This window comes from Neofelis nebulosa, chromosome 16 (genome assembly GCF_028018385.1).
Source record: "Neofelis nebulosa isolate mNeoNeb1 chromosome 16, mNeoNeb1.pri, whole genome shotgun sequence".
Lineage (NCBI taxonomy): Eukaryota > Metazoa > Chordata > Mammalia > Carnivora > Felidae > Neofelis > Neofelis nebulosa.
In genome coordinates this window covers 36,995,013-37,017,669 of record NC_080797.1, presented here as the reverse complement: position 1 = coordinate 37,017,669, position 22,657 = coordinate 36,995,013, and the positions used below count along the sequence as shown (strand labels likewise).

Here is a 22,657-nt window from a genome sequence, read left to right as displayed (position 1 = left end):
GGTGTCTTCTCCTTCCCTCCAAGCCCACACTACTCACACAAATGAGCTGAACAAGGGTAGGTGAGGCTGAGAATTCGTTTATTAAGAATGTTCCTTGCTACCCTCTCTCTCACCTTAAAATAGTTCTCAATATAAAAAAAAAAAACAAAAAAACACAGGTCACCCGAGTCTGAGGTTGGAGTCCTAGTACAGTGCCCCGACTCCAGGGAGGGCAAGAGGGCAGGGAAAGAACAAGAATCCAGACTCCCTGCTCCAATCACACAGACTGCCTTTGGATGGAAAGTTTCTGGAGCTTCACGTTCTATCCTTGCGGAGCACGAATGTGCCAGGGCTGCTGGCAACTAGCAGGGGTCACCTTTACTGGGGTGCAGGTACAGCGTGGCCCCTGCCTGTCTCTGGGAAGGCCAGAAACCAGACCCAGCCACAATCCTCCTCCCCTACTCCCTCAGATCGCCCCCCTTCCCAAGGTCCAGGCTGTGACAAAGGGGCTTAGCAGGTAGGTTACTCCGGGAAGGGAAGGCCAACCAAGCCTAGGCAAGGAGACAGAAGGCTGGAGAGGTGCAGAGGATCTCCATTTCCCCACCTCCCTCTGACTCCCAAGAGGCTGGTTCTGGAGGGTGATCTTGAGTTGTGTGTGGGCCCTCCGAGATTTAGAGGGCTGTAAAGTGGGGGCAATGGACAGAAACACACACATGCAGCCTGGACACTCGTACCCCCAGCCAGACTTTGAGGATATCCTGGCTCTCTGCCTGGCCTGGGGCCTTGTGCAGAGCTAGTGCTCAATAGGTACTTGGTGGTGGTAACTCGACACCCCATATTTCTCCAACCTGCCCCCACTGTGTGGTACACTCATGGCACTCACACTCACCCACCTGTCCTGCAGCACACACTTTAAAACCACTCACACCCCACCCCACTCTCCACCCACGCTCATACACACTGCCCCACCCAGCATCCCACACACCTCAGGCCCATGCCCACCACTCCGTCACCTATGCACTCAGTCTGGTTCACACTCCCGTACACATTCACGTGCAGGCTCTCAACCAGAACAGCAGCAGAGGACCCAGAGGGATTCCCGTCCTGGGCTCTGTGGGGTTCCGGCCTTGAAGGGGGAAGGAACATAGTGAGGCCTCTTGGGGGGTCTGGCTGAAGCAACAGTCAGGGTAAGACCACTCCCCAGTCCCAGGGGCTTAGTCCCTCAAGATCCCATGGGGAGAATGAGACCAACCTTGGAACTTGGGTAGCCAAAGAGCAAGAGTCTAGTGCCACCTAGTGGTGCCCTGGAGGAGGGCAGGGGGGTAACAGGAGGGGACCCCACTGTCCCCAAAGGCCTGTGGTACCTGGTTTCCCAGATAGACAAACAGCTGTGGGAACCACCCAGGCACTGAGGGGATGTGGGGAAGAGGCTGATGGGGAGGCAGAGACAGCTCTCCTCTTGGTGGAGCTAAGAACACAGTTCTACTCCAGTTCCGCTCCAGGGACCGGAGAGGCTGCCCATTCTCTAACCCCAGATGCTGAGAGGCCAAGCCTGAACAGACTCCAAGGCCTGGGAGGGCCATGTGGGGGCAAGCAAGGGGATGGGCAGTTACATGATTCTGGGCCCACACCCTTCATGTCCAAGTTCAAGATGCTAAAAGGAAAAAAAAAAAAACTAATCATCTCAAGGATTATGAGGAGAAGGGGAGCAGCGGGGAGAGGGCAGGACCCCCAGAGGGGCAGACACGCTCCCAGGGCCTTCAGTCCAGCTTGAACTTGGCTTCTGATTCCTTCAGCAGATACAGGCTGTCATCTTCCAGAAAGCTGTGGGCAGAGGGAGGAGCCCACTGAGGTATGGCTTTGAGAGCACCCCGTGGGGGTGAGTCTAGGCAGGGGGCCCAGTGTGCACAGAGGCCTCAGTCTCCTCAAAGGAGCGAGTGAGGATGGGCACAAAGAAGGTGCACGCTGGGCAGGGAGCAGCACCCACCTGAAGAACAGGACGTGGACCGGGATGGTGCTGATGTGCCAGATGGCGTGGGCGTCCAGGACCCAGAAGAAAGGTGGGAAGTCTAGCAGCTCAAGCAGGGACAGCCCCTGTAGCAGCAGGACCACCACCATGCACTTGCGCACGTGAGGCAGCCGCCGCTGGTTCCGCAGGCACCAGGCCAGCCACCACACCCCGTTCACCAGGCCTGGGTGCGGGCGGGGGGTGGGGAGAGGCTCACTCCCTGGACCTCCTTCGCCCCCCAACAAAACCTCCAGCATCCTCATGCTCTTTGACCCCAGGACCGCCTTCAGACTCTCCTGCCAGCCTCCCCTCTCTCCCACCCCAAATTCTTTCCCCTTCCCCCACCCTAAGGGGCTCTCTAGAACCTTCTCCAGGAACAGCACCAAATCTGTACCTCCACCCCAGGCCAGCAGTTCTACAGACGGGCTGGGTCCCCCACTCCCCCATAACCCCAGGAGCCGCGGGTCCCTCCCCGTGCCTCACCAATAGCCACATTGGCCGCCAGGTTGTAGCCATAGTCGAAATGGACGAGGCTCAGGTAGGAGACATGCGCGGTCAGCATTAGCAGCAGGAGGGCCCGAAAGGCACTGGCCACAGCCGGGTGCTGCAGCCCCACGGTCCTGCCCCACCATCCAGAGCTGCTCAGGTGGAGGGCGGCCCGTGCCCAGGGCAGCATTTCCTAAACATCCCCTCACCCCGACATCAGTATGTGGAAGCCACTGCCCTCCTCCCCCCACCAAAACAAGCCAGCTGGGCAGGCCTCCAATCCGCCTCCAGGGGCCTGGGATCAAGTGCCTCCGTTCCTTGGAAAGAGCCAATTCTACCCCCCGAGTCCCCATTCAGAACAGCCTGGAGGGTGTGTATGTGTGTTGGGGTGCAAGATCCTGGGGAGAGCACCCCCCAAGTGTGGGTAAGGTGACCCCGTTCTGCCCCCAGTGCCTGATTTTGCCCCCCCCAGAGGCCAAGATGGGCTCACCTGACGCAGCACAGATAGACAGAGTGTAGGATGACGGTGGACGCACAGAAGTAATCCATTTTCTGAGGACGGGGAGAGCTGGGTGAGGGGCCAGTGTGAGGGGAGGGGAGGCGGAAAAGGTTTTGTATGGGCAGGGCCCCCAGAGGACCCACCAGGGGTGGGGGCAAAGGGCGGGGGCAGAGGCGCAGCCGTACTCTAACATGGGGGGTCCATGTCTCGTGCCCCTTCTGCCTGTTGCTGGTTCACTCCTGAATTTAACAGTCGGACCCTTGTATTCATATTCTACAACTTTTTAAAATGCATTCAGCAGCGAGGCTTTGGAGGCATCGGTGGAGGTGCCTGCCAAGACTCCAAAATACATGAGCACACCACAGAACCTGGAGCGCAGCCTCGAGTCCCACAGCCCTGCGCCCAAGAACCGGCTGCACCCTTGGGGGGGGTGAGTAGTTCTGCCTTTCCAAGGTTCAGCTGCCTCATCAGTTAAGAAGAGCCAATAATCACACCTACCTCACCAGGGTCAAGTGACGCTCAAGGGCACGAATAGGTTAAAAATGCCTAGCACATAGCGAGTGCTCTGTAAATGGAGTCCCTATGAAACCAAAGAGCTGACCCCCACCTTTTCTGGGCTCCTGTGGGACTGTCCCAAGCAGGAGAGGGGCCGAAGGGGTGCTCACCTCTGTGAGGTCGGTGTCCTTGGTGTGGAAGACTGTGGACCAGAACCAAGCATTGAGGGAGACCTGTAGGGAGGGGCTGGTCAGCATGATGTCTCACGTGGGGAGGACCCCTAGAGCATTCACAGGAGTCTGTCTTTGGGGAAGGGGCTCTTTGGAGCAGAGAAACATGCTTTCCCTTGCCCCTGAAGCCCACAGAACAAACCCATGCCCTCAGCTTCCCAGAACCCTGAACCCCCTGGGCCATGGGGGCTGCAGCCTCCACAGGTTCCGGCCTGGCCTGGGAACCAGTTCCCAGTTCCGGCACAGCCAAGTTCCCTGCTTACTCAATCGCTAAGACAACAGCCCCTGGGGGGACCTTGCCTCCTCCCCCAACTGGCAGGTGATGACAGCCCCACCCTGGCCAGGGGAGCCAGTGACTTCAGCCTCTGGGGGCGGGAATGAAGTGGGTGGGGTGGAGGGGCTCGAGCCAGCTTGGGGTGTGTCCCGAGGAAAGCAAGCAAGGGAGGGAGATCAAGCAGATCCCACTGGGGCCAAGTCTCTATGGAGGAGGCTGGCCCACTGAGCCCAGCTTCCTCCTGGGTGGCCCAGCCCAACCTGCCAGACCAGTGGCTACTGCTCTGAGGCTCTGGGAGGAACAGAAGGTTGAAGGGGCTGTGGTGGGCAAGGGCCCAGGAGACCATTCGAGGCCTTTTCCCTGGAAATTAACTGCAAGGAGACAGTACAAAACATCTTGCAAATGAGTCCTAGACCTTGTGGGAGTCAGCGCTGTATCCACGGTAGAGGCCCAAATCACTGAAAGAAGGGCGGGCTAAGGTGGAGGTTCCCTACACTGGGCTGGGAAACTAGTGACAACTGGTCAGAGGAAAAAAACCGGCAGGCTGAGGTCCAGCCTAGAATGCCCTAGTGATAGAGAGGGATGCCCTAGGGTGGGACAGGCCTGCCCAAGACAGGTAAAGGCCAGGAGCTGCTCACTTGGGTCCAGGACAGCAGGAAGACTGGCCAGGCACAGGACAGAAGAAGCAGGGAAGAGGCCTCTCTATCCAGTCCTGCAGCAGGGTCAGACAGTGGGATGGGTTCCCTATCGCAGGCCTGAAGGGGCTTATGAGAGAACGGGAAGAGGAAAGGGGTGGAGGCAGGCAAGACTCTGTGCAAAGCCAGTCAGCACTAGAGGTCTCTGGAAGCTCAGGTAGCCCCATGCAAGCCTGTCTGGCCTGGGTCCTAGGCTGAGTCTCTCGGCTTAGGTTCCTCATGACCTGGACAAAGGCCCTGCCCTCTGGGCCTGAGCTTTCCCCTGTGACTAGTCAGGAGCTAGCCTAAGTGATCCTTTGTCCCTTTCCAGCCCTGACATCAGGTGATTATTCTAAGTCTGGTTGCTTGCTCTTTTGAAGATGGCCATCCAGTCCCATCCCTGGGTCTTCCCCAGGGATGGTATATGAGGCATGGTCTGGAGGCTGGAAAATGGGACAAAACAGGGTGGCTTCTCAGACACTGCTCCCACGAGGTCTGTGACGCTCAGGGTCAGCATGGAGAGAGGAGCAGACTTGGGGCTGGAGACAGAGCCCAGGAGATCACATGGGCCAGGTCTCCAGGGAAGGCCAGGAACAGGGACACTCTTGGGGAGGAGAATGGCCCCAGAGCCAGTATGAGAGGGAGGTGGAGGGGAAGGCAGCAGGGACTGGCAGCCAACCAGTCCTCCTTGTCACCCACAGCAGGAAGGGAGAGGTGACAAGAGGACTGAGCTAAGTGGTGGCTGGAACACTGGAAGCGGGGGAGAGGGAGCACAGGGTCAGGGCTTAGCTCTACAGGATGGAATGGGAACTGCTTGGTCCCCTGTCCAACTGCCTCCCCAGGGTGCCTCCCACTTATAGAGACCCACCTGAAGCCTGGACTCTGCACCCCTGAAATGTCCCCTCTCGCCTGGGAAGTGTCCCATTATGAGGGACTCCTCTTCTGGCCCTCTCCTCAGACTTGGGAGATAGTGTCATTAAGAATGCAGGGCCAAGGGTCAGACTACCAGGGTTCAAATCCTAGCTCTGCATTTCCCGTGTGTCCTTGGGCAAGTTATTTAGCCTTGCTGTGCCTTGGTTTTCTCCTCTGTAAAATGGGAATAATCATAGTATTGACAAGGATTTAATGAGCAATACAAACACAATGTATAGCACAGTGCCCAGGACGGGGTAAACCATTAGGTGCTATTTGTTCCCAGTTTGTTGAGCAGAATGGGACTCTCACATCTCTCCACAGACCTGAAGCTAAAGAGGCCAAGTCTGCCTCCCACTCTCCCTGAAGGCCAAAGGAGTCCAGGGGGAGAAGAGGTGGTCTCCCCACGGCTGCCTCGGCCCACCCCACTGTTCGTGCTAGAGGCAGAATTTCCAGAGCCTCCATAATAAGACGGACCCTGGATTCAAGTTCTGCCTCAGCCCCTAAATAGCTGTATGATCTTGAACCAATAACATCTCTGAGTCTCAGTTGTCTCATCTAGCAAATGGGGTTAATAATAACACCCACTGCATAAGAGGGTCCTGAAGATGATGTCTGTAGAATGTCTGGCACAAAGAAGCCACTCAATAAACAGCTGCTGTTACGGCTGCCTGGCACATAGTAGGTATTCCCATAAATGTCAGTCTCCCCCCAGGAGTCACAGAAGAGATACTGTTTCTCTTCACTCAGAGTTTGTAATCAAGACTCAAGCAAAGGGGACAGACAGACGGGGAAGGAAGGGAAAGTTTCCAAGCCTCAAGTGTATGGCTGCTCCCAGACTCCTCAGCCAAGCTTGAGCAGAATGGGGGGAGGTAGATGGTAGCTGGCCAATCAGACAGGCCAGGAGGGTGCTGGGCTGCCCAGCAGGGCCCCAGGAGCTTTGTGTAAACACTGAGGAAAGGGGGAGGCCAGGGGCAGGGTGCCAACAGGGTGGAAATGGAAGGGGACAGGGAAGGCTGGGTGAGGGAGAGCGGGAGGCTGTTTCAGTCTGTTGGAAAATAAGAAAATTGAGACAAAAATATCACAGCCGTGAAACTGGTTGGATGCCAAATGAGCCAGATCTGTCAGGAATTCGACCCCAGTGCTAAGCCCCAGTGCTCGGGGCTGTCATTGACACCGTGGTGGTGGGGACATGTGGGTCTTTAAATAGCTCAGTGTCTCAGAAGTGGGGGAGGCAGAATGTTAAATATGACGCCTGCTGCCACCCTGCCCCCCTCCCAGAGGCCACAGTGTCTCATCCCCTGCCTCAGTCAGGGCAACCCTGCTCCGCTTCACTCCTGAGAGAGAAGAGGGGAAGAGGCAGATGGAGTTGGGGGAAAGATGGCTTCTTCCACCATCAAAAAAGATTCCTTGATTTCCTGCCATTCTCTGACCCATGGGAAGTCCTTCCTGAAGTCTAACCATCCTTCTGCTGCAGACTCAACCTGTCTCTTCTTGTAGTTTCCTCAGCAGAGGTAGAGCACAGTCAGTCCCCACCTCCATCAAGCATCCTGCAGAGACGGTTTGGGCTTTGCTGGCACTCTCATCCTCTCACCTCTACTTCTCAGGACCTTTCTTCACTGGGCAAAGGGGAGGGGAACTGGTTTGGCCTCCTGGCTCTACAGACAGCAGGGGCCCCCAGCTCCCTGAAGTCAAAGGTCTGTGATGTGCAGAGCTTTGGCAGCTTCCCAGCCCAAGCCCAGATCCAAATGTCAAGGCAGAGGCTCCCTTCTGGTGCCAGCTTCATCAGCCCTGCTGGGGCAGGGTCTCCTCGTTTCCCAGGAAAAAAGACTGAGAGAACCCCCTGCGCACCCCACTGCCCAAGACTGAACCTGGAAAAGGCCTTCCCGTCCTATCCCAACAGAAATCAGGAGCCCCACTCGCTCCAGAAGACCCAGCCCAAGACAAAGTCCACTGCCACACCCTCCATTCAGCTCAGGATCCCTCCCTCCTATAAACACAGGTGCACCGGACTAAAGATCAAGTGTACAATCCAGACTGGGTCATCAGAGGGAGTGTGGACACTGAGACTCTGTCCCTCAAGGACCTAGTGATAGCATGAGGAGGTTCTATGTCCCAGAGCCCCATATTCCATAGGATGTCCTAAGACACGGGCCCCAGGTATCTCTCCTCTCTCAATCTAACATCTCCTGCTCTGTCCCTCAGGGTCCTCGGTCACACTGGATTACAAGGGTACTGGGAGGTGTGACCCTCACCAAGAAGGAAGCTGAGTGGCACATGCCAGTGAAATGAAAGACCCAAGAATCAGGGAGATCAAGACGAGCGTTGTGACGTGACCACTGGCAAGGGCTGGGACCCTCTGAGGTCCCTCAGACCTGTGCATCTCTCCAAAGAGGCTCTAAGCTTTGTTCAGGGAGTTCAGGCAGGCAGGGCTGTCCAGTGCTCTCAGGCAGGGCTGGGGCCGGGGGGGTACAGGCTGTGGGCCCAGAAAGCAGCGACCCCTGGAAGAACCCCAAGGGACAGGTGTACTCTCCTCAGCTTCTCTGCCCTTCCTGCTTTCTTGGCCAGGACCAAATTCTTTCCTCTGAGAGAGGCCTAAACAGGAAGTGGTGGTTCTATCCCTCCCGGGCCGGTGACAGGGCATGCGGATTCCAGCCCCCTGCCTATGCGAGAGCTCCTGCCCCTCAGCACTCAGGGCCCTCTCTGTGCCACCTCACCTCCCTCCACTGCCTTGCACTCAGCCACACCGCAGCCAGGCTGACCTTTCCAAGGCTGCCTATCCCGGTCCCACATCCTCCAGCTTCCATCCCATTGCTGCTGCTGGGCCACCAGCCTGGAATGCAGAAATCCAACCTCTTCTCCCCTCACCTGTATGCGTCTAGGCCTTATCAGGCCTGTGAGTCCCCGTTGGAGGCTCTCTCCCTCTCTGGGCTTCCCTGGAAGACTTCTCCACTTAGAGGACACGTCTCCCCACCTTACTACTTCGAGGGCTCTCTACCTGAGCCCTCCTCGGCTCTGCCTGCATTCTGCCTCCTGGGACAGCTGGTCCAGCGCTTCCCACCAGGCTTAGTTTCTTGAGGCAGGTGCCTCAGTTCCCACAAGTGCTAACTCCTGCCTCTACCCACAGCAAATGCTCAACAGACATTTATCATGGACACAGCCCAAGAGAGGGGCTAAGTGCTCTGACAGCCCTGGAGTCAGTCCTGTCTCCACCAGTCACCAACTTGTGAGCTGGTGACTTTGACAAGGTTTTCCCTCTCTGAGCCTTACTCAGAGCTCACGGTGGTATTATGAGGATTGAATGAGAAAAATATATGTAAAGTACTTAGGACAATGCCTGTTACGCAATTCATATAACACTTATTATTAATATTTGTTAAATAGAAAAGATTACGAAGGATCAACATTTCCCAGAGGCTTAACAGCCTCCCCGCCCGTGCCCTCCTTCCAATCCCCAGCTCCTAAGTCTGAGGCTTGGCCTGGACTTCTTAGCACCCCCACACTACCAGTTTTCCTAAGGTCCTCAGAGACCTCAGGGTGGCCAGATCCAGGGTGTCCTTCAGTTCTCTTGATTGTCCAGCAGAATTCAAGAGGACGGCCTACCCTCTCCTCCCTGTTCTTGTCCCAGGGCTTCCCAACCACACGGTATCCTAGTTTTCCACCTACCCCTCCAGCCACTCCTGACTCTTGTCACTGGCCCATCCTTCTTGATCTAATCATTATGTTTGGGGCTCCTCAGGGCTCCATCCTAGATCCCTTCTCTTCTTGCTAAGCTCCCCTTGGTGACCTCATGCACACTCATGGCTTCTATCACTCTCTCATAAGTGGGAACACTGGGTTATTCCTGATTCCTCTTTCCTCATCTAACCTACGACTGAGGCTTGTCAACACAGCTAAGATAGTAAGAGTGCAGACTCTGGGGGCACCTGGCTGGCTCAGTCAGTAGAGCATGTGACCCTTGATCTCAGGGATATGAGTGAGTCCAAGCCCCACACTGGGCATGGTGTCTACTTAAAAAAAAAAAAAAAAAAAAAAAAAAAAAGTGCAGACTCTGGAACCAGATTCCTGGGTTCAAACTCTGGCTCCTAGGGCAGGTTACTTAACCTTTTCAGCCCTTGGTTTCCATCTGTAAACTCGGGATAATAATACTACCTATCTCATAAGCTATTTATGCGATTAACAAGGTTAATATTTATAAAATGCTTAGAATGGTGCCTGACATACAGTAAGAGCTATGCATGGGTTTGTCAAATAAATAAAATAAATTAAAAATTTTAAAGTCAACTCAAAACATAGCTCAAACATAGTTCTCTTCAATAACCCCGCACCAGTCTAGCTACTGTGCCCTATGCTAAAACTAACTAGCTGCCTGCATCCACTCTTACCCCTCTAATCTGTTTGCTACACAGTAGCCAGAATGAGTTTTCCAAGCAAATCTATTCATGAAACCTCTTCTCTCCGACCCTCATTGCTTCCTGATGCTTTGAAAGTCCAGATCTAAAGTGTTAACGTGCCCCCCAGGCTCTCCATGGGCTAGCCCCATTCACCGCCTACCTGCTTACGTGTGGTACCTACTCCCTGGCTTCCTGTATGGCCGACCCCCTAGCCTTTCAGGTTCTCACTCTCTTCTGCCTGTCCACATTCTATGTCTTCTATGTAGATGACTCCTCCTACTCTCCCTGAATTCACCTAGCTAACATTCATTCATCATTCCAATCTTACCTCAGAGGCCCCTTCCTCAGGGAAGCCTTCCCTGATTGCCCTGTACTGGTCTAGTACCCCATCACACACCCCTACAACACATCTCCACTGCACCTTCCCCAGAACTGTACTTTTACGTTCAATTGTGTGCTTGTGTGGTTACTACCGGAGGAACCTGATTTTTTGTTTTTGTTTTTGTCTTTGTTTTGTTTTGTTTTGTTCAAGTAAGCTCCACCTCCAATGTGGAACTTGAACTCACGACCCTGATATCAAGAGTTGCATGTTCTATAGGGTGCCTGGTAGCTCAGTCGGTTAAGCATCTGACTCTTGATTTCAGCTCAGGTCTTGATCTCAGGGTTGTGAGTTCAAGCCCCTCACTGGATTCCATGCTGGGTGTCAAGCCTATTAAAAAAAAAAAAAAAAAAGAGGGGCACCTGGGTGGCTCAGTTGGTTAAGCATCTGACTCTTGGTTTCGGCTCAGGTCATGATCTCATGGTTCATGAGTTCAAGCCCCACACCGGGGTCTGTGCTGACAGTACGGAGCCTGCCTGGGATTCTGTCTCTCCCTCTCTCTCTGCCCCTCCTCTGCTCTGTGTGTCTCTCAAAATAAATAAACTTAAATAAAAAAAGAGTTACACACTCTATGACTGAGCCAGCCAGGTGCCCCCTGTCTGTTTTTATATACTTTTGGATCTCCAGCACCCAGCAAAGTGCCGGGCACATAGTAGGCTCAATACATGAATTAATGGCTGCTTTGGTGGCAGGAAGGTGAATGAGCAGACTGTTTCCCTAAGGCCTACAGTGGGGTCTCTGATTGCAACCTCTTACTCTCACCCCCCCCCCAAGGTTGTCACAGTTCATATGTGTACCCTAGTCCATGTTTCTCACACAATTCCAGGCTTCTCTGACCAGTCACCTGTAAAGCTCAGAGCCGTCTCTGGATACTCACATGGAACATATTTTGACTTCTCAGGGATGGTCTAAGACCAGGCTGGGCTCTACATAGAGTACTGTGGCTGCTGTACCTCCAGACCTGGACTAGGATTAAGATTGCTTTGAGTCTTCAGGGCAGGGGGTGGGGGGGTGGGGGGGGTCCCTGGAAAGACCTGTGGTCCCAGCATGCTCCCTAGCACCCATCTCCCTTCTGTGCTTGTAAATTGCCTTATGGAGTCTCTTAGTGGCCTCCTCCCTCCCTTCCAAATATCCTGGCCTAGGACTCTGCTAGAAAGGTAAAGTCTGATCCAGCACCTTCCCTGTGTTCTCCCTAGGCCTGACCACCCCACAGCTGCAATTTTAGACCTGGAAATCAGAGGGGAAGGTAGGTGAAGGGAAGCTCCTGTTGGATGAGAATGGGGATCTAAGAGTTCCTCCTTCCTAGATGATGGCGTACAGCAGGAATACTGCCAAGTTACCTACCCAGGCGAAGGCCACGCAGGTGGGATACATGGGGGAGGAGGCTGGCACGGAGGTATGGTAGCGGCAGAGCATCACCAGGCTGGCCAAGCCGTTGAGGAAAGAGGCCATGGCAGAAGCTGGCTCTTGGAAGAACAGGAACCGGGAGAAGGGCCACTGAAAAGGGAGCACATGGAGGGGGCCTGAGCAGCAAGCAACCCCCAGCTAGCCCAACATGCTTTTCCTTGACATGCCACATCAACAGGTCCTCAGTTGGCTCCTTAGCTCTGGTCCTCGGCCAAAGCCTCACGTATAGTCCCTCTTTGGGTCAATGAGCTCTCCTCCAGTCCTTAGCTGAAGGCCATCCCCCTATCTTGGCCAGCACTCACAGCACTATAAGCCTGGTTTCTGGGAAGAACAGATGGGCCAGTGTAGACGGCTCAGTATGGTCTGGTAGAAACAGCCTAGACTTGCCATCAGGAAGACAGAGATCCTAATATACTCCTTCTCTACCACTGACCACAGGCCTCTGAGCCTCAGCTTACTCTGACAAATTGGGGAAAATAATTCTTGCCAACCTCAATAGTCCAGAACAAAATCATAGTGGATGAAAAAGCACCAGCAAACCATGACTCACTGGACAATCTGAGGGGGTATTACTATTTTAATCTGAACTTCTACTGGAAAAGCAAAAGACAGCATGCTGTGGAGGGTCAGAAAATTTGTCCTCATAGCAAGGACATTCAACCACCCTAAGAACTCCAGCATGGCTGAGACCACAAAGCTTCCCAGATCTTGTTATTCCAAATCTAGAGCCAGGATACATTGGTTCCATCTGATTATATGAAAACCAGCAGATTTTGAGAACAGGTACCTGCCCCAAACACACGCCCATCACCCCACAGCTCAGACTGCTTGGATGGTGTGGTCTAACTGGGGGGTGTCTTACCCCTACCACACTGCCACCATACACTTATCCTGACCCTCCAACTCACCTTGCCATGGAACTGAGGCACTCTGTGACCTTCCTTGAGGTAGAGGCCAACAGTGACCCACATACACTCATACTTACAGTCGTCCTGACAGGTCCAGCCTGAAACAGAGAAATGTGACCTGGTGAACTCCTTATCATGGGAGGCACAGAGAGGGCAGATGGGACTCAAGCTCAAATGCAGGCTAAGAGGGTCTGCAGGGTGGAGAGGACCAGAAGAAATCTCAAAATGCTGGCTTCCCGCTAGGATGTATGAGAGATGGTAGAACATATACATAAGGGAAAAGTATGTGTTTGTGTGCATGTGTTTTAGGGGATGGGGATGTGCAATGAGCAAACAGAGATGTTTTTCTCTTCTCCTTTCACCAAGATGGGAACTTCGGCATCTGGTGGACTCATTAGTGGATAGGTGGGTTTATGTTTGCTCTTCCTGAATTTAGGCTTTGCTCTCACTTGCCAGGTAAGAACTCTTGCCATCTTACCCCCGTCCTATGAAAATGAAGTCCAAATTCTTCACTCTGACTTTTGAGTCCCCAAATTCCTTTTCCAGCTTTATTTTCTATACTCCTTTTCAGGCACCCCCGCACCCTGCTCCCTGAGTAAACCAAGCTACTGGATATGCCCTCATCTGCCCAGGGCCTCCACTCTCTCCGTTCGCTCTGGAACGCAAAGGGATAGTAACGAGAACAAACTTGCAGTCGGACAGGCCACAACTGGAAATTCCACTTTACCACTTACTGGCTGTGTGACTTTGGGCAGGGTACTTAACCTCTCCGAATTTCCCCATTGTAAAACTGGGTTAAGATAAACTACCTTATAGGGCTGTGAAAATTAACTGACCTATTGTGACACCTGTCACACGACAGGTGACCACTATGGCCACAGGTCCAAATTTAATGTATCCATCTTGAAGCCCTTCCATCACAGAACGTTACAAGATGATCACGGTCCCTACCCTCTCAAAGCAAGAAACGATTCCTTCCTGCCATATGCTCCTACTGCTTGCCCTAGGGTCCTCTAGTGCTCAAATCATCCTTTACCTTGCACTGGAGAAGGCTAATGTCCCTGTGCAGACTGTGACCCCGAACGGCAGGATGCTGGTCTGATTTCAGTGTCATTCTAGGGCCTGTACCCAGGAGTATTAAATAACTTCCCATTTGACTGAATAAATAAAGTGAAACATGAAAGCTTCTGGGAAAGTAAGACCGTCTGATGATGCTCTAACCACCCTGGGGCTCCATTCACACACACAAAAACGGACCCCAGGGGAAGAAGGTAAGACTCAAAGGTTGTTTGGGGGCGCAAGGGGCGGAGCCAAGGCGAGGGGCGGGGCTTGATGCGGGGAGGGGCTTACCTGCTAGACTCATGTAGATTGGCTGGCGGGAGCGGAAGTGCCTCAGTGCGCCCCCTGAGCAGTTCCGCTCCTCGCACCGGTGCACGCAGTCGCGGTACACCGGCTCGCGGTCGCCCTGGGAGCCGCTTGCTAGTGCGGCTGCCCCAGCCAGCAGCACCAGCCGCGCGGTCCGCCCGGCCATCCCTTCAATCTGGCCCTCCGCCGGCGGAGCAGCTTAAGAGCCTTCACTTCCGGAGCAACAGGAAGTGCCTTGTGTTCTTTATTCTGCTCTCCGGTGACGTCCACCCACTTTAAATAAAAGTTCCCGGATTTCTGTGGGCGCCTGCCCCGCCCCTCGTCTTACTGTCATCTGCATATATCGAGGCGGCAGGGTTAAGGGACGGGGGTCGCCAGGTGGCTTAAGGAGCAAAATAAATTGTTGGGTTTTTTTTTTCTTTTTTCTATCAATATACGTCTTGTTTCTTCTCCGTGGTCTCTTTATTTGAAGTACGGTTATTATTCTTTCACCAGCACCCCCGTCGGGTTTCGCTTCCTAGTGCACCTGGAACTGCCCATGTCTTTCCCCATCTCCCCTGGCACCACCCTGGTTAAAGACATCACCATCATCTGTCGCCGGGACTGCCGCAGTAGTCCCTTTCCGAGTCTCCCGGAAGGGAGACTTTTGTCTCCTCCTACCTTTGTCCTCTCCAGTCCGCGTTCCGTTTCCAAATTCAAATTTGACCCTGTCACTTTTGTTCTTAAAATTCTTTACTGGCTCCCAAGTACCTCAGGATAAAATCATGACTCCACAAACCCTGTACGATCTGGCCCCTGCGCCAGAGCCAAGGGGCCATGTTTCTCAACCCTCCTGGCCTTGCCTTATCTGTATCATTTGTAGTAGTCTCAGGCGTGCTTATTCTTCTAGGCTCAGTTAAAAAAAATTTTTTTTTAACGTTTTATTTATTTTTGAGACAGGGAGAGACAGAGCATGAACAGGGGAGGGTCAGAGAGAGGGAGACACAGAATCTGAAACAGGCTCCAGGCTCTGAGCTGTCAGCACAGAGCCCAACACAGGGCTCGAACTCACAGGGCCACGAGATCATGACCTGATCCGAAGTCGGACGCTTAACCGACTGAGCCACCCAGGCACCCCTTCTAGGCTCAGTTTAAACACCACTTCCGAGGGCGGTAACACCTGGAGGATGATATAAAATAAGGTGGTATGTTTTCCCTAGGCAGGGTGGGGACCTCTGCTGTCTTGTTTACCACTCTACTTCCAGCACTAGTACACAATTTGTATCATGTTAGGCGCTAAGAACACATTTCTTCTTTCCTTCCTTCCTTCCTTCCTTCCTTCCTTCCTTCCTTCCTTCCTTCCTTCCTTCCTGTTTAAATGAACGAACAATATAATTCAACGTTAAAAAATTGGGTGCTAAATCCATCAGCGTGATTTAGACGAGGCTGAGATCCAAGAGGTGTAACATTTCAAGGAAAATCAAGAGAAGGACTTTTGGGAATAGGATACTTGCTTTAACATCCACTCCTCCTGCCTACACCACCACAGCACACACAAATATGCCCATCTCATTGAAGCATGGAAGCCTTGTAGCCTAGATGCATAATTAGTGTGTGTAGATTAATGACAGCCTTTCCTCCTCTCCCACTCTCCACCCCGAGTCAACTTTTCCTTTTTATATTGATTGAGAAGTGAAATGAACATGAAGTAAAATTGTATTCCATTCACTTATTCATTTAGTAAACATTTCCTGAGTTCTTAGCTCTAGCACCAGGCTAGGCAAGGCACAACTCCAGGAGGCACCATTCACATTGTATTTACTGTGAATGGCGCTCAGGGGTGCACCATTCACATTGTATTTTCTGTGATTAGTGCCTCTTCAAGTTAAGTACAACATGAATAGTGCCCCCTGGAGTTGAGCACCCAGTTGATAGGGATTGGGAAGCTGAAAAGAACAAAACAACTACTCAGCCCTCCAGGAGCTGACAGGGAAACAATCTAGTACTAATACTACTTTGCGTCTGATAGACCAGTCCTTTCCTACTACATTATTTCATTTTGTCCTTAATATGATTCTGGGATAAATCTTTTAATGAGCACGTCCATTTAAAGATGAGGAAATTTTAAGTTGCGTGGCTGGCTCGGTGGCGCATGCGACTCTTTTTTTTTTTTAAGATTTTATTTTATTTTTTTAAGTCTTAATTTTTTTTAATGTTTATTTATTTTTGAGAGAGAGAGAGAGAGAGAGCGAGCAGGGGAGGGGCAGAGAGAGGCAGACATAGAATCCCTAGCAGGCTCTGCACAATCAGCACGGAGCCTGACAAGGGACTCAAACTCACAAAATCGTGAGATCATAACCTGAGCTGAAACCAAGTCGGACGCTTAACTGACTGAGCCACCCAGGTGCCCCTAAGATTTTATTTTTAAGTAATCTCTACACCCAACGTTGGGCTAGGGTTCGAACTCACAACTCCTAGATCAAGAGTGGTACGCTGTAACGACTGAGCCAACCAGGCGCCCCGCAACTCTTGATATCGGGGTTGTAAGTTTGAGCCCCTGTTGGGTGTAGCGATTACTTAAAAATAAAGTCTTAAAAAAAAATAAGATAGGAAATTTAGAAAAGAGGATGAAATCCTAACAAAGCAGGATTCTCCCTTTGAGAGTAATCCGAGCTAGACATAGGGCTCTTTTTTTTTTTTTAATTTTTTTTCAACGTTTTTTATTTATTTTTGGGACAGAGAGAGACAGAGCATGAACGGGGGAGGGGCAGAGAGAGAGGGAGACACAGAATCGGAAACAGGCTCCAGGCTCCGAGCCATCAGCCCAGAGCCTGACGCGGGGCTCGAACTCACGGACCGCGAGATCGTGACCTGGCTGAAGTCGGACGCCTAACCGACTGCGCCACCCAGGCACCCCAACATAGGGCTCTTTTAAAACCTTTACACTTCTGATTTTGGAAGCCTCATCCTATATTACATGAACGGTTAAAAACAAAGGGAAAATGTTAACAAAACAAAACAAACAGCTTCATGTAGTGACATGTGTGGAGTTATAGAATTGGATAATGTAAATCGGGAAAAGTTGTAAGGGAATGGGGAGGGAGGAGAAAGCTACTTTGGACTGGGTGATCAGAGAAGGCCTTTTTGAAAATGTGACGTTTGAGCTGAAACCTAGGTGACCAGAAGGAGCCAGCCCTGTTAACACCTGGGGGCAGATTGTTCTAGGCTGAGGGAATAGTCAGTGCAAAGGCCCTAAGGCAGGAACTAATTTTGGCATCTTTGAAAAACAGAAAGGAAGCCTATGTGGCTGGAAGGCCAGAGACCAGATTCTGTCAGGTCTTGGGTCACAGTGAAGAGCTTAGGCAATGGAAAGCCATTGGGAGATGTTTTAGCGCTAGAACAACGCTATGTTGAAAACATTTACTTTAGGGGTGCCTGGAGGGCTCAGTTGGTAGAGCATGCAGCTCTTGATCTTGGGGTTGTGAGTTTGAGCCCCATGTTGGGTGTAGAGGTTACTTAAAATAAAAAAAAATTAAGTTAAAAAGTAAAACATTTATTCTGTGAAAAGGGCAGGGGGTAGGATTAAAAGAGGGCAAGAGCTGGGGCGCCTGGGTGGCGCAGTCGGTTAAGCGTCCGACTTCAGCCAGGTCACGATCTCGCGGTCCGTGAGTTCGAGCCCCGCGTCAGGCTCTGGGCTGATGGCTCGGAGCCTGGAGCCTGTTTCCGATTCTGTGTCTCCCTCTCTCTCTGCCCCTGCCCCGTTCATGCTTTGTCTCTCTCTGTCCCAAAAATAAATAAAAAACGTTGAAAAAAAAAATTTAAAAAAAAAAAAAAAAGAGGGCAAGAGCAGCATTCAGGGAGATCAAAGGCTAGTGCTTTCACCTGATAGAGGCTTAGTCTAGCTGGTGGTGGAGGTGGGAAAAGCACAGAGGAATCGGTAGATCTCAAAGAGCTACTGGACGTAAAGGGCAAAAAAACCCCAAAAACATAACAAAAACAAAAACAGAAAAATAACAACAAAAGAAGAATCAACAACGTGGGTCCAATGAATGAAATCATCAGAAACTGAAACTGCCTCACCAAATCAGGACTTCATGATTGCCACAGTTTTGTGCTTCTGGAAGCTTCCTAGCCTCCTCTTCCCCAAACCAAAAGCCAGAGGCAAAAATGTCCTCATTCACATCCCAGTAGTCTGGATCTCTAGCAGCAAGCCAGGTGAGCTCCGAGTTCTGAAGGGTTGAGTAGAGCAGGAAAACTCAGTGTTTGTGAAACAATCTGGAACCTGGAATCTGGCAGAGGGGCGGCTCAGTGGGGCTTTCAGGGAATAAGCATGCGGTTGAAGGAGTCGCTGCCCCCACACGAGGTCTAAAACACTGCAACCAGGAACTCTTCAGTCCAACTCTCATATTTCACACAGCAAAATGAAAGCCTTATTCAAGCCCACACAGCCCAGCTACTATCTGAGAAAGGATCCCTAGATAAACTGAGACGCATGTTAGATGGCCAGCACAAACACACAGCACAGGATACGGGAGCACAATCCATGGGCCAAGATGGAAACCACGTGTACTTCTCCTATAGGCATTAAAGCCAGGGAAGGCTGAGGGCGCAAGAATGCATTCTGTCTTAGCAAAGCAACCTAGAGAGAGAGAAAGGCAGATTCCTCAGGCCTTGGGCCTGCATTCCTGACATGGGGTGACAAGGGTTGAGGGAGGTGATCAGCAGGCCCAGGGGTAGCGTGTCTGGTATGTCAATTTAGGCTCTGCTCTTTGCTACCTAGAGCCTAGGCCTAACCCTGGGCTCCCAGTGGCTAGGTAGCAAGTGTTCTTAAAGGGCCACTTTAGAAGGGAAGATTTTTCCCATCAGAAGCTTTCAAATTACTTTCCTATGGCCCCAGGGAGGCTTTGTGCCCACTCTTGGGGGACTCCTTCCAAATAACTAATTCATAGACACTTCCCCAGCAACTCATGCCCCAGACTCAAGGCCCTATGGGGTAGGCACCAGTTTGTGGCCTGAACCTCGGACTGTGGACCGTCTCCTCCCTTTTTCTGTTTATTTTCAGTCCTCTGACCCCAGGCTGGCTGGTGAGGTAGGCAGAAGGGAGGAGACTCTGGTGCCAACAAACAGACACACACACACACACACACACACACACACACGCGCGCGCGCACGGCCTCCTGTGTTCCCCAGTCACAGTGGCTGGTCAATGATTGACTGGCATTTCACAGGCTGCTGGGTCCAGACCCCAGCCTGTTGATCCTTAGAGGTCACCTCTCTAAGCCAGAGCCCCATCGTGCCACCTCAGTGCCAGTGGATACCTCCACTGCCCGCAGGCCAGCACCTCCTCTGGCAGATCTCATATATCTGCCCTCTGCCCTTCTCTTGGCTCTCCTCTGCCCTGCAGTCACCCCTCTCCCCTGAAGCTGTCTCCCTCTCCCCAGGCCCCTCACTGGACCCTGCTGGCAAACTCTCAGGCTCCTCCAGCAGCCCCCCTCCCCCCCCACCAACCCCAGGCCCCCCTTCAACCTCTGTCCCTTAGACATCCTCTTTCCTTGGCTCTCCTGCCAGGCCCTGCTGGAGAGGCAATTGAGGGGAGAAGCGAATCAGCAGCGCCCACCCCTGCCCCCCTTCCTCTCCTCTTGTCAAACACCAGACAAGGTTTTTTCCCCTTCCTTCCCAGCTCTGAATGGGCTCATTCTCTTTGGAAGACTGGCCCCTCTCGAGCCTCCTCCCCGGGCGTGAGTTCTGACCCCGCTCCTCCCCCAACCCTACTCCCGGTCCACTCCCTCTGGCCCCGCCTTCTCTGGGCAGCCCACTGGGACTGAGCATTGTCTCCAGTCTGGGATTTTTTTCCCCTGGAATCTGGGATGCCGAGAGGGTGCACTTGTTGACTGGGTGAGAGTGAGGCAGTGGGGGGACATGGGATCTTTGTAGGAGAATGACTGGTAGTTACTCAGATATCTTGAAGAGCCTTTCTGGCTCCACTACACCCTGGGGGAGGGAGAGTTCATGGTACCCTTGATTCCCTGTCCTGGAGCAGAGCACATAAAGCCAAAGACTTCTGGCTCAGTTTCCCTTCATTCCCTTGGAGTTTCAGTGTTCCTCTTCTGCAAAATGGGGAAAGATAACATCTGCCTTCTGACAACCCAGGACTCTGCGAGATGAGGGATGTGGCTCTAGGACAGACAGGGACATGGAGGAAGGGTCCAGTAAAGGACGGTTGCACAGCAGCTTTCTTGGCTGGACAAACCCTCTTAACACCAGGGCAGGGGAGGGTGGGAAGGGACATCTCTGATGCTGACCCTAACACCCTGATGGTCTCTTGAAGAGCAAGTTCTCCAGTGCATGACCCACAAGTGACTCTTGGGACTAGGTCTAGTGTCTCCTTTCCCTGAGGGCCGAGAGGCACCTTGACCAGGTCCCTGGATTTGGGTTTGTGATGAGTGAGGGTGAGGGACTGGTTTTGGCTGGGTGTTCACCTTTTCCCTCATTAGCTCTGAGACAGATGCTCCTGGGCAGATTGGTTAACTCATCTGAGCCTCTTTTCCTTGATCTTGCCCTCACCTTAATCAATTCCAACTCTAACGCTAGAGAAAATAGAGATATTAATGCCCATCCCAAAGGGCCGCTGTGTCCCCATACTCAGCAGTATTTCTTGAACATTTGTGACTATTATCCAAGGGATAAATCCATTGTATATCATCACCCATCACACACTACATACCCTTACCCACATTAACATGCGATGTACACAGATCATTTCCATTGCATTCTATTTCTTTTTTCTTAAAGTTTTATTTATTTATTCATTTGTTTAGAGCACAAGTGGGGGAGGGGCAGAGAGAGGGAGAGAGAGAATCCCAAGTAGGTTCTGCACTGATGGCATGAAGCCCGAGTCTGGGTTCAAAGTCACAAACCGTGAGATCATGAAACTAAGAGTCAACTGCTTAACTTACTGAGCCACCCAGGCACCCCGTATTGCATTCTATTTCTTAAAAAAAAAAAAAAAAAAGTCTTGATCATCTAAATTGGCTCGATGACCAAACTTCCAAATGAACTTAACCTGTAGTTTGCACATGGCTGGTTAGAGCCAGAGGTGGACTCACCATGCTGTTAAAGAAGGGTAAGCTTCAGGGGCACCTGGGTGGCGCAGTCGGTTAAGCGTCCGACTTCAGCCAGGTCACGATCTCGCGGTCCGTGAGTTCGAGCCCCACGTCAGGCTCTGGGCTGATGGCTTGGAGCCTGGAGCCTGTTTCCGATTCTGTGTCTCCCTCTCTCTCTGCCCCTCCCCCGTTCATGCTCTGTCTCTCTCTATCCAAAAATAAAAATAAAAAACGTTGAAAAAAAATTTAAAAAAAAAAAAAAAAAACAAGGGTAAGCTTCAGGCCCTTCATTTGCATATATGTGTCTAATTTCGTGCTCATAACTTTGTATTCCTTATCTTGAAGAGAGTCCCCCTCCGCCCAATTTCATAAGCTCAGGTACCACCAAACCTGGATCTATCTCAGTATCCATAAACCTGAGACCACTTATTGAGCAATTACTATGTGCTACACACTGTTCTGAGTGCTTCAGGAGCATTATCTTCTTTAATCCCTGGTAGAGCATGCCAGATCCTATTTCAGTAGTGAGCAAACTGAGACTCAGAGAGGCTTGCTCACTTGCCTAAGGTTGCACAGCTAACACATGGCAGACTGGAACTTTGAACCCAGGTCATTCTGATTCCAACCCCTCTACTGTGAAAATGCCTACCAACAACCATGCTCGGAATATGAAAGCAGTTTAAGAAATGCTAGTGTCCTTCATTCTTCAGTGCTCAGTAGATGCCTCTGATCCCCTCTTGACCAGCACAGGCATGCTCTGCTCTTGGCTGAGACATTCCAACTAGAGTTGCCAGACTTAGCAAATAAAAATAAGGATGCCCGGTTAAATTTGAATTTCAGATAAACAACGAATAATTTGTTAGTTAAGTATGTCCCATGCATTTTTGGTTGGAATTTCCAACAAAGACACACCTTCCTTCCATCACCTCCACTTCCATCCCCCACTGGGCCTTAAGAACAGGGCCAGGGGCTCCAGAAGGAATGCAGGGTGGGGAGGCAGAATCGAACAGGCTAGTAAAAAGCAAGGGACAGAAAAGGAACTTTGGATGAATTGAGTGCTGAGTGGCCCTGTGAAGAAACAGACGAATGGATGTTCTTGGAAAGACTGAGATGGAAGTCCCTCTAATTTGACTCTCTCCCCAAACTTGTAGGTTCTTCCGATTAAAACTGTGCTTTTCAGACTGGAAAAAGATACTTAAAAGATTCCAGAAGGTATGCCAGGGAGTCCTGGAAGCCACAAGTTAAAAACACAACACATCCACCTCCTTTACTATCAATTTGATTTGAGGATGTGGTGGGAGAACCATCATTTGATATTTTTAAAAATAGGCATGTGATGGAGTAGGGGTGCAAACTCGCCAGGAATGTCTAAGATAAAACCTGCGACTTCAAGGAAAGTTAAGGATGGCAGCCTAAAGCATTTGCCCCAGACTCCGCCCGGTGGTGGAGGAGGGGGTGCCATCGCCGTCCCCTGCTTTAGGGGTTCTCCATGGGAACGCGCCAGAAGTGCGCAGGCAACCCCGGCGTCCGGGCGCCGGGAGGGGCGCACCCCAGGCCTGCGCGCC

General features: G+C 51.8%; 1 protein-coding gene across 3 annotated transcripts; it reads right to left on the bottom strand.

Annotated features, from left to right (window-relative positions):
* Nucleotides 1-61: 61 nt before the first annotated feature.
* Nucleotides 62-14,801, bottom strand: PGAP3 (post-GPI attachment to proteins phospholipase 3). 3 transcript variants are annotated; one of them, XR_009255355.1, is made up of 8 exons: nucleotides 13,996-14,799; nucleotides 12,646-12,743; nucleotides 11,675-11,827; nucleotides 3,638-3,700; nucleotides 2,964-3,041; nucleotides 2,471-2,607; nucleotides 1,967-2,171; nucleotides 62-1,803 (listed from the first exon to the last, which is right to left on the bottom strand). XR_009255355.1 is itself a non-coding variant. In XM_058705309.1 (8 exons), exons 1-8 carry the CDS (start codon nucleotides 14,174-14,176, stop codon nucleotides 1,740-1,742), a joined length of 963 nt encoding a protein of 320 aa, XP_058561292.1. In that variant the 5' UTR covers nucleotides 14,177-14,511; the 3' UTR covers nucleotides 62-1,739. The 3 variants fall into 3 exon arrangements, 2 of the variants coding, with proteins under 2 accessions (XP_058561292.1, XP_058561293.1); XM_058705309.1 differs by having other exon boundaries at nucleotides 2,964-3,025; nucleotides 13,996-14,511; XM_058705310.1 differs by lacking the exon at nucleotides 11,675-11,827 and having other exon boundaries at nucleotides 2,964-3,025; nucleotides 13,996-14,801.
* Nucleotides 14,802-22,657: the final 7,856 nt, after the last annotated feature.

What these genes read in the sequence shown, in the direction of transcription:
- PGAP3 (XM_058705309.1), bottom strand. Translation starts at nt 14,176, where the DNA reads ATGGCCGGGCGGACCGCGCGGCTGGTGCTGCTGGCTGGGGCAGCCGCA. An exon ending in TGCCTCAGTTCCATGGCAAG is followed by an intron (nt 11,828 to 12,645) that starts GTGAGTTGGAGG and finishes CTCCCTTTTCAG; the next exon opens with TGGCCCTTCTCCCGGTTCCT. An exon ending in AGGACACCGACCTCACAGAG is followed by an intron (nt 3,026 to 3,637) that starts GTGAGCACCCCT and finishes CCCCGTCCTCAG; the next exon opens with AAAATGGATTACTTCTGTGC.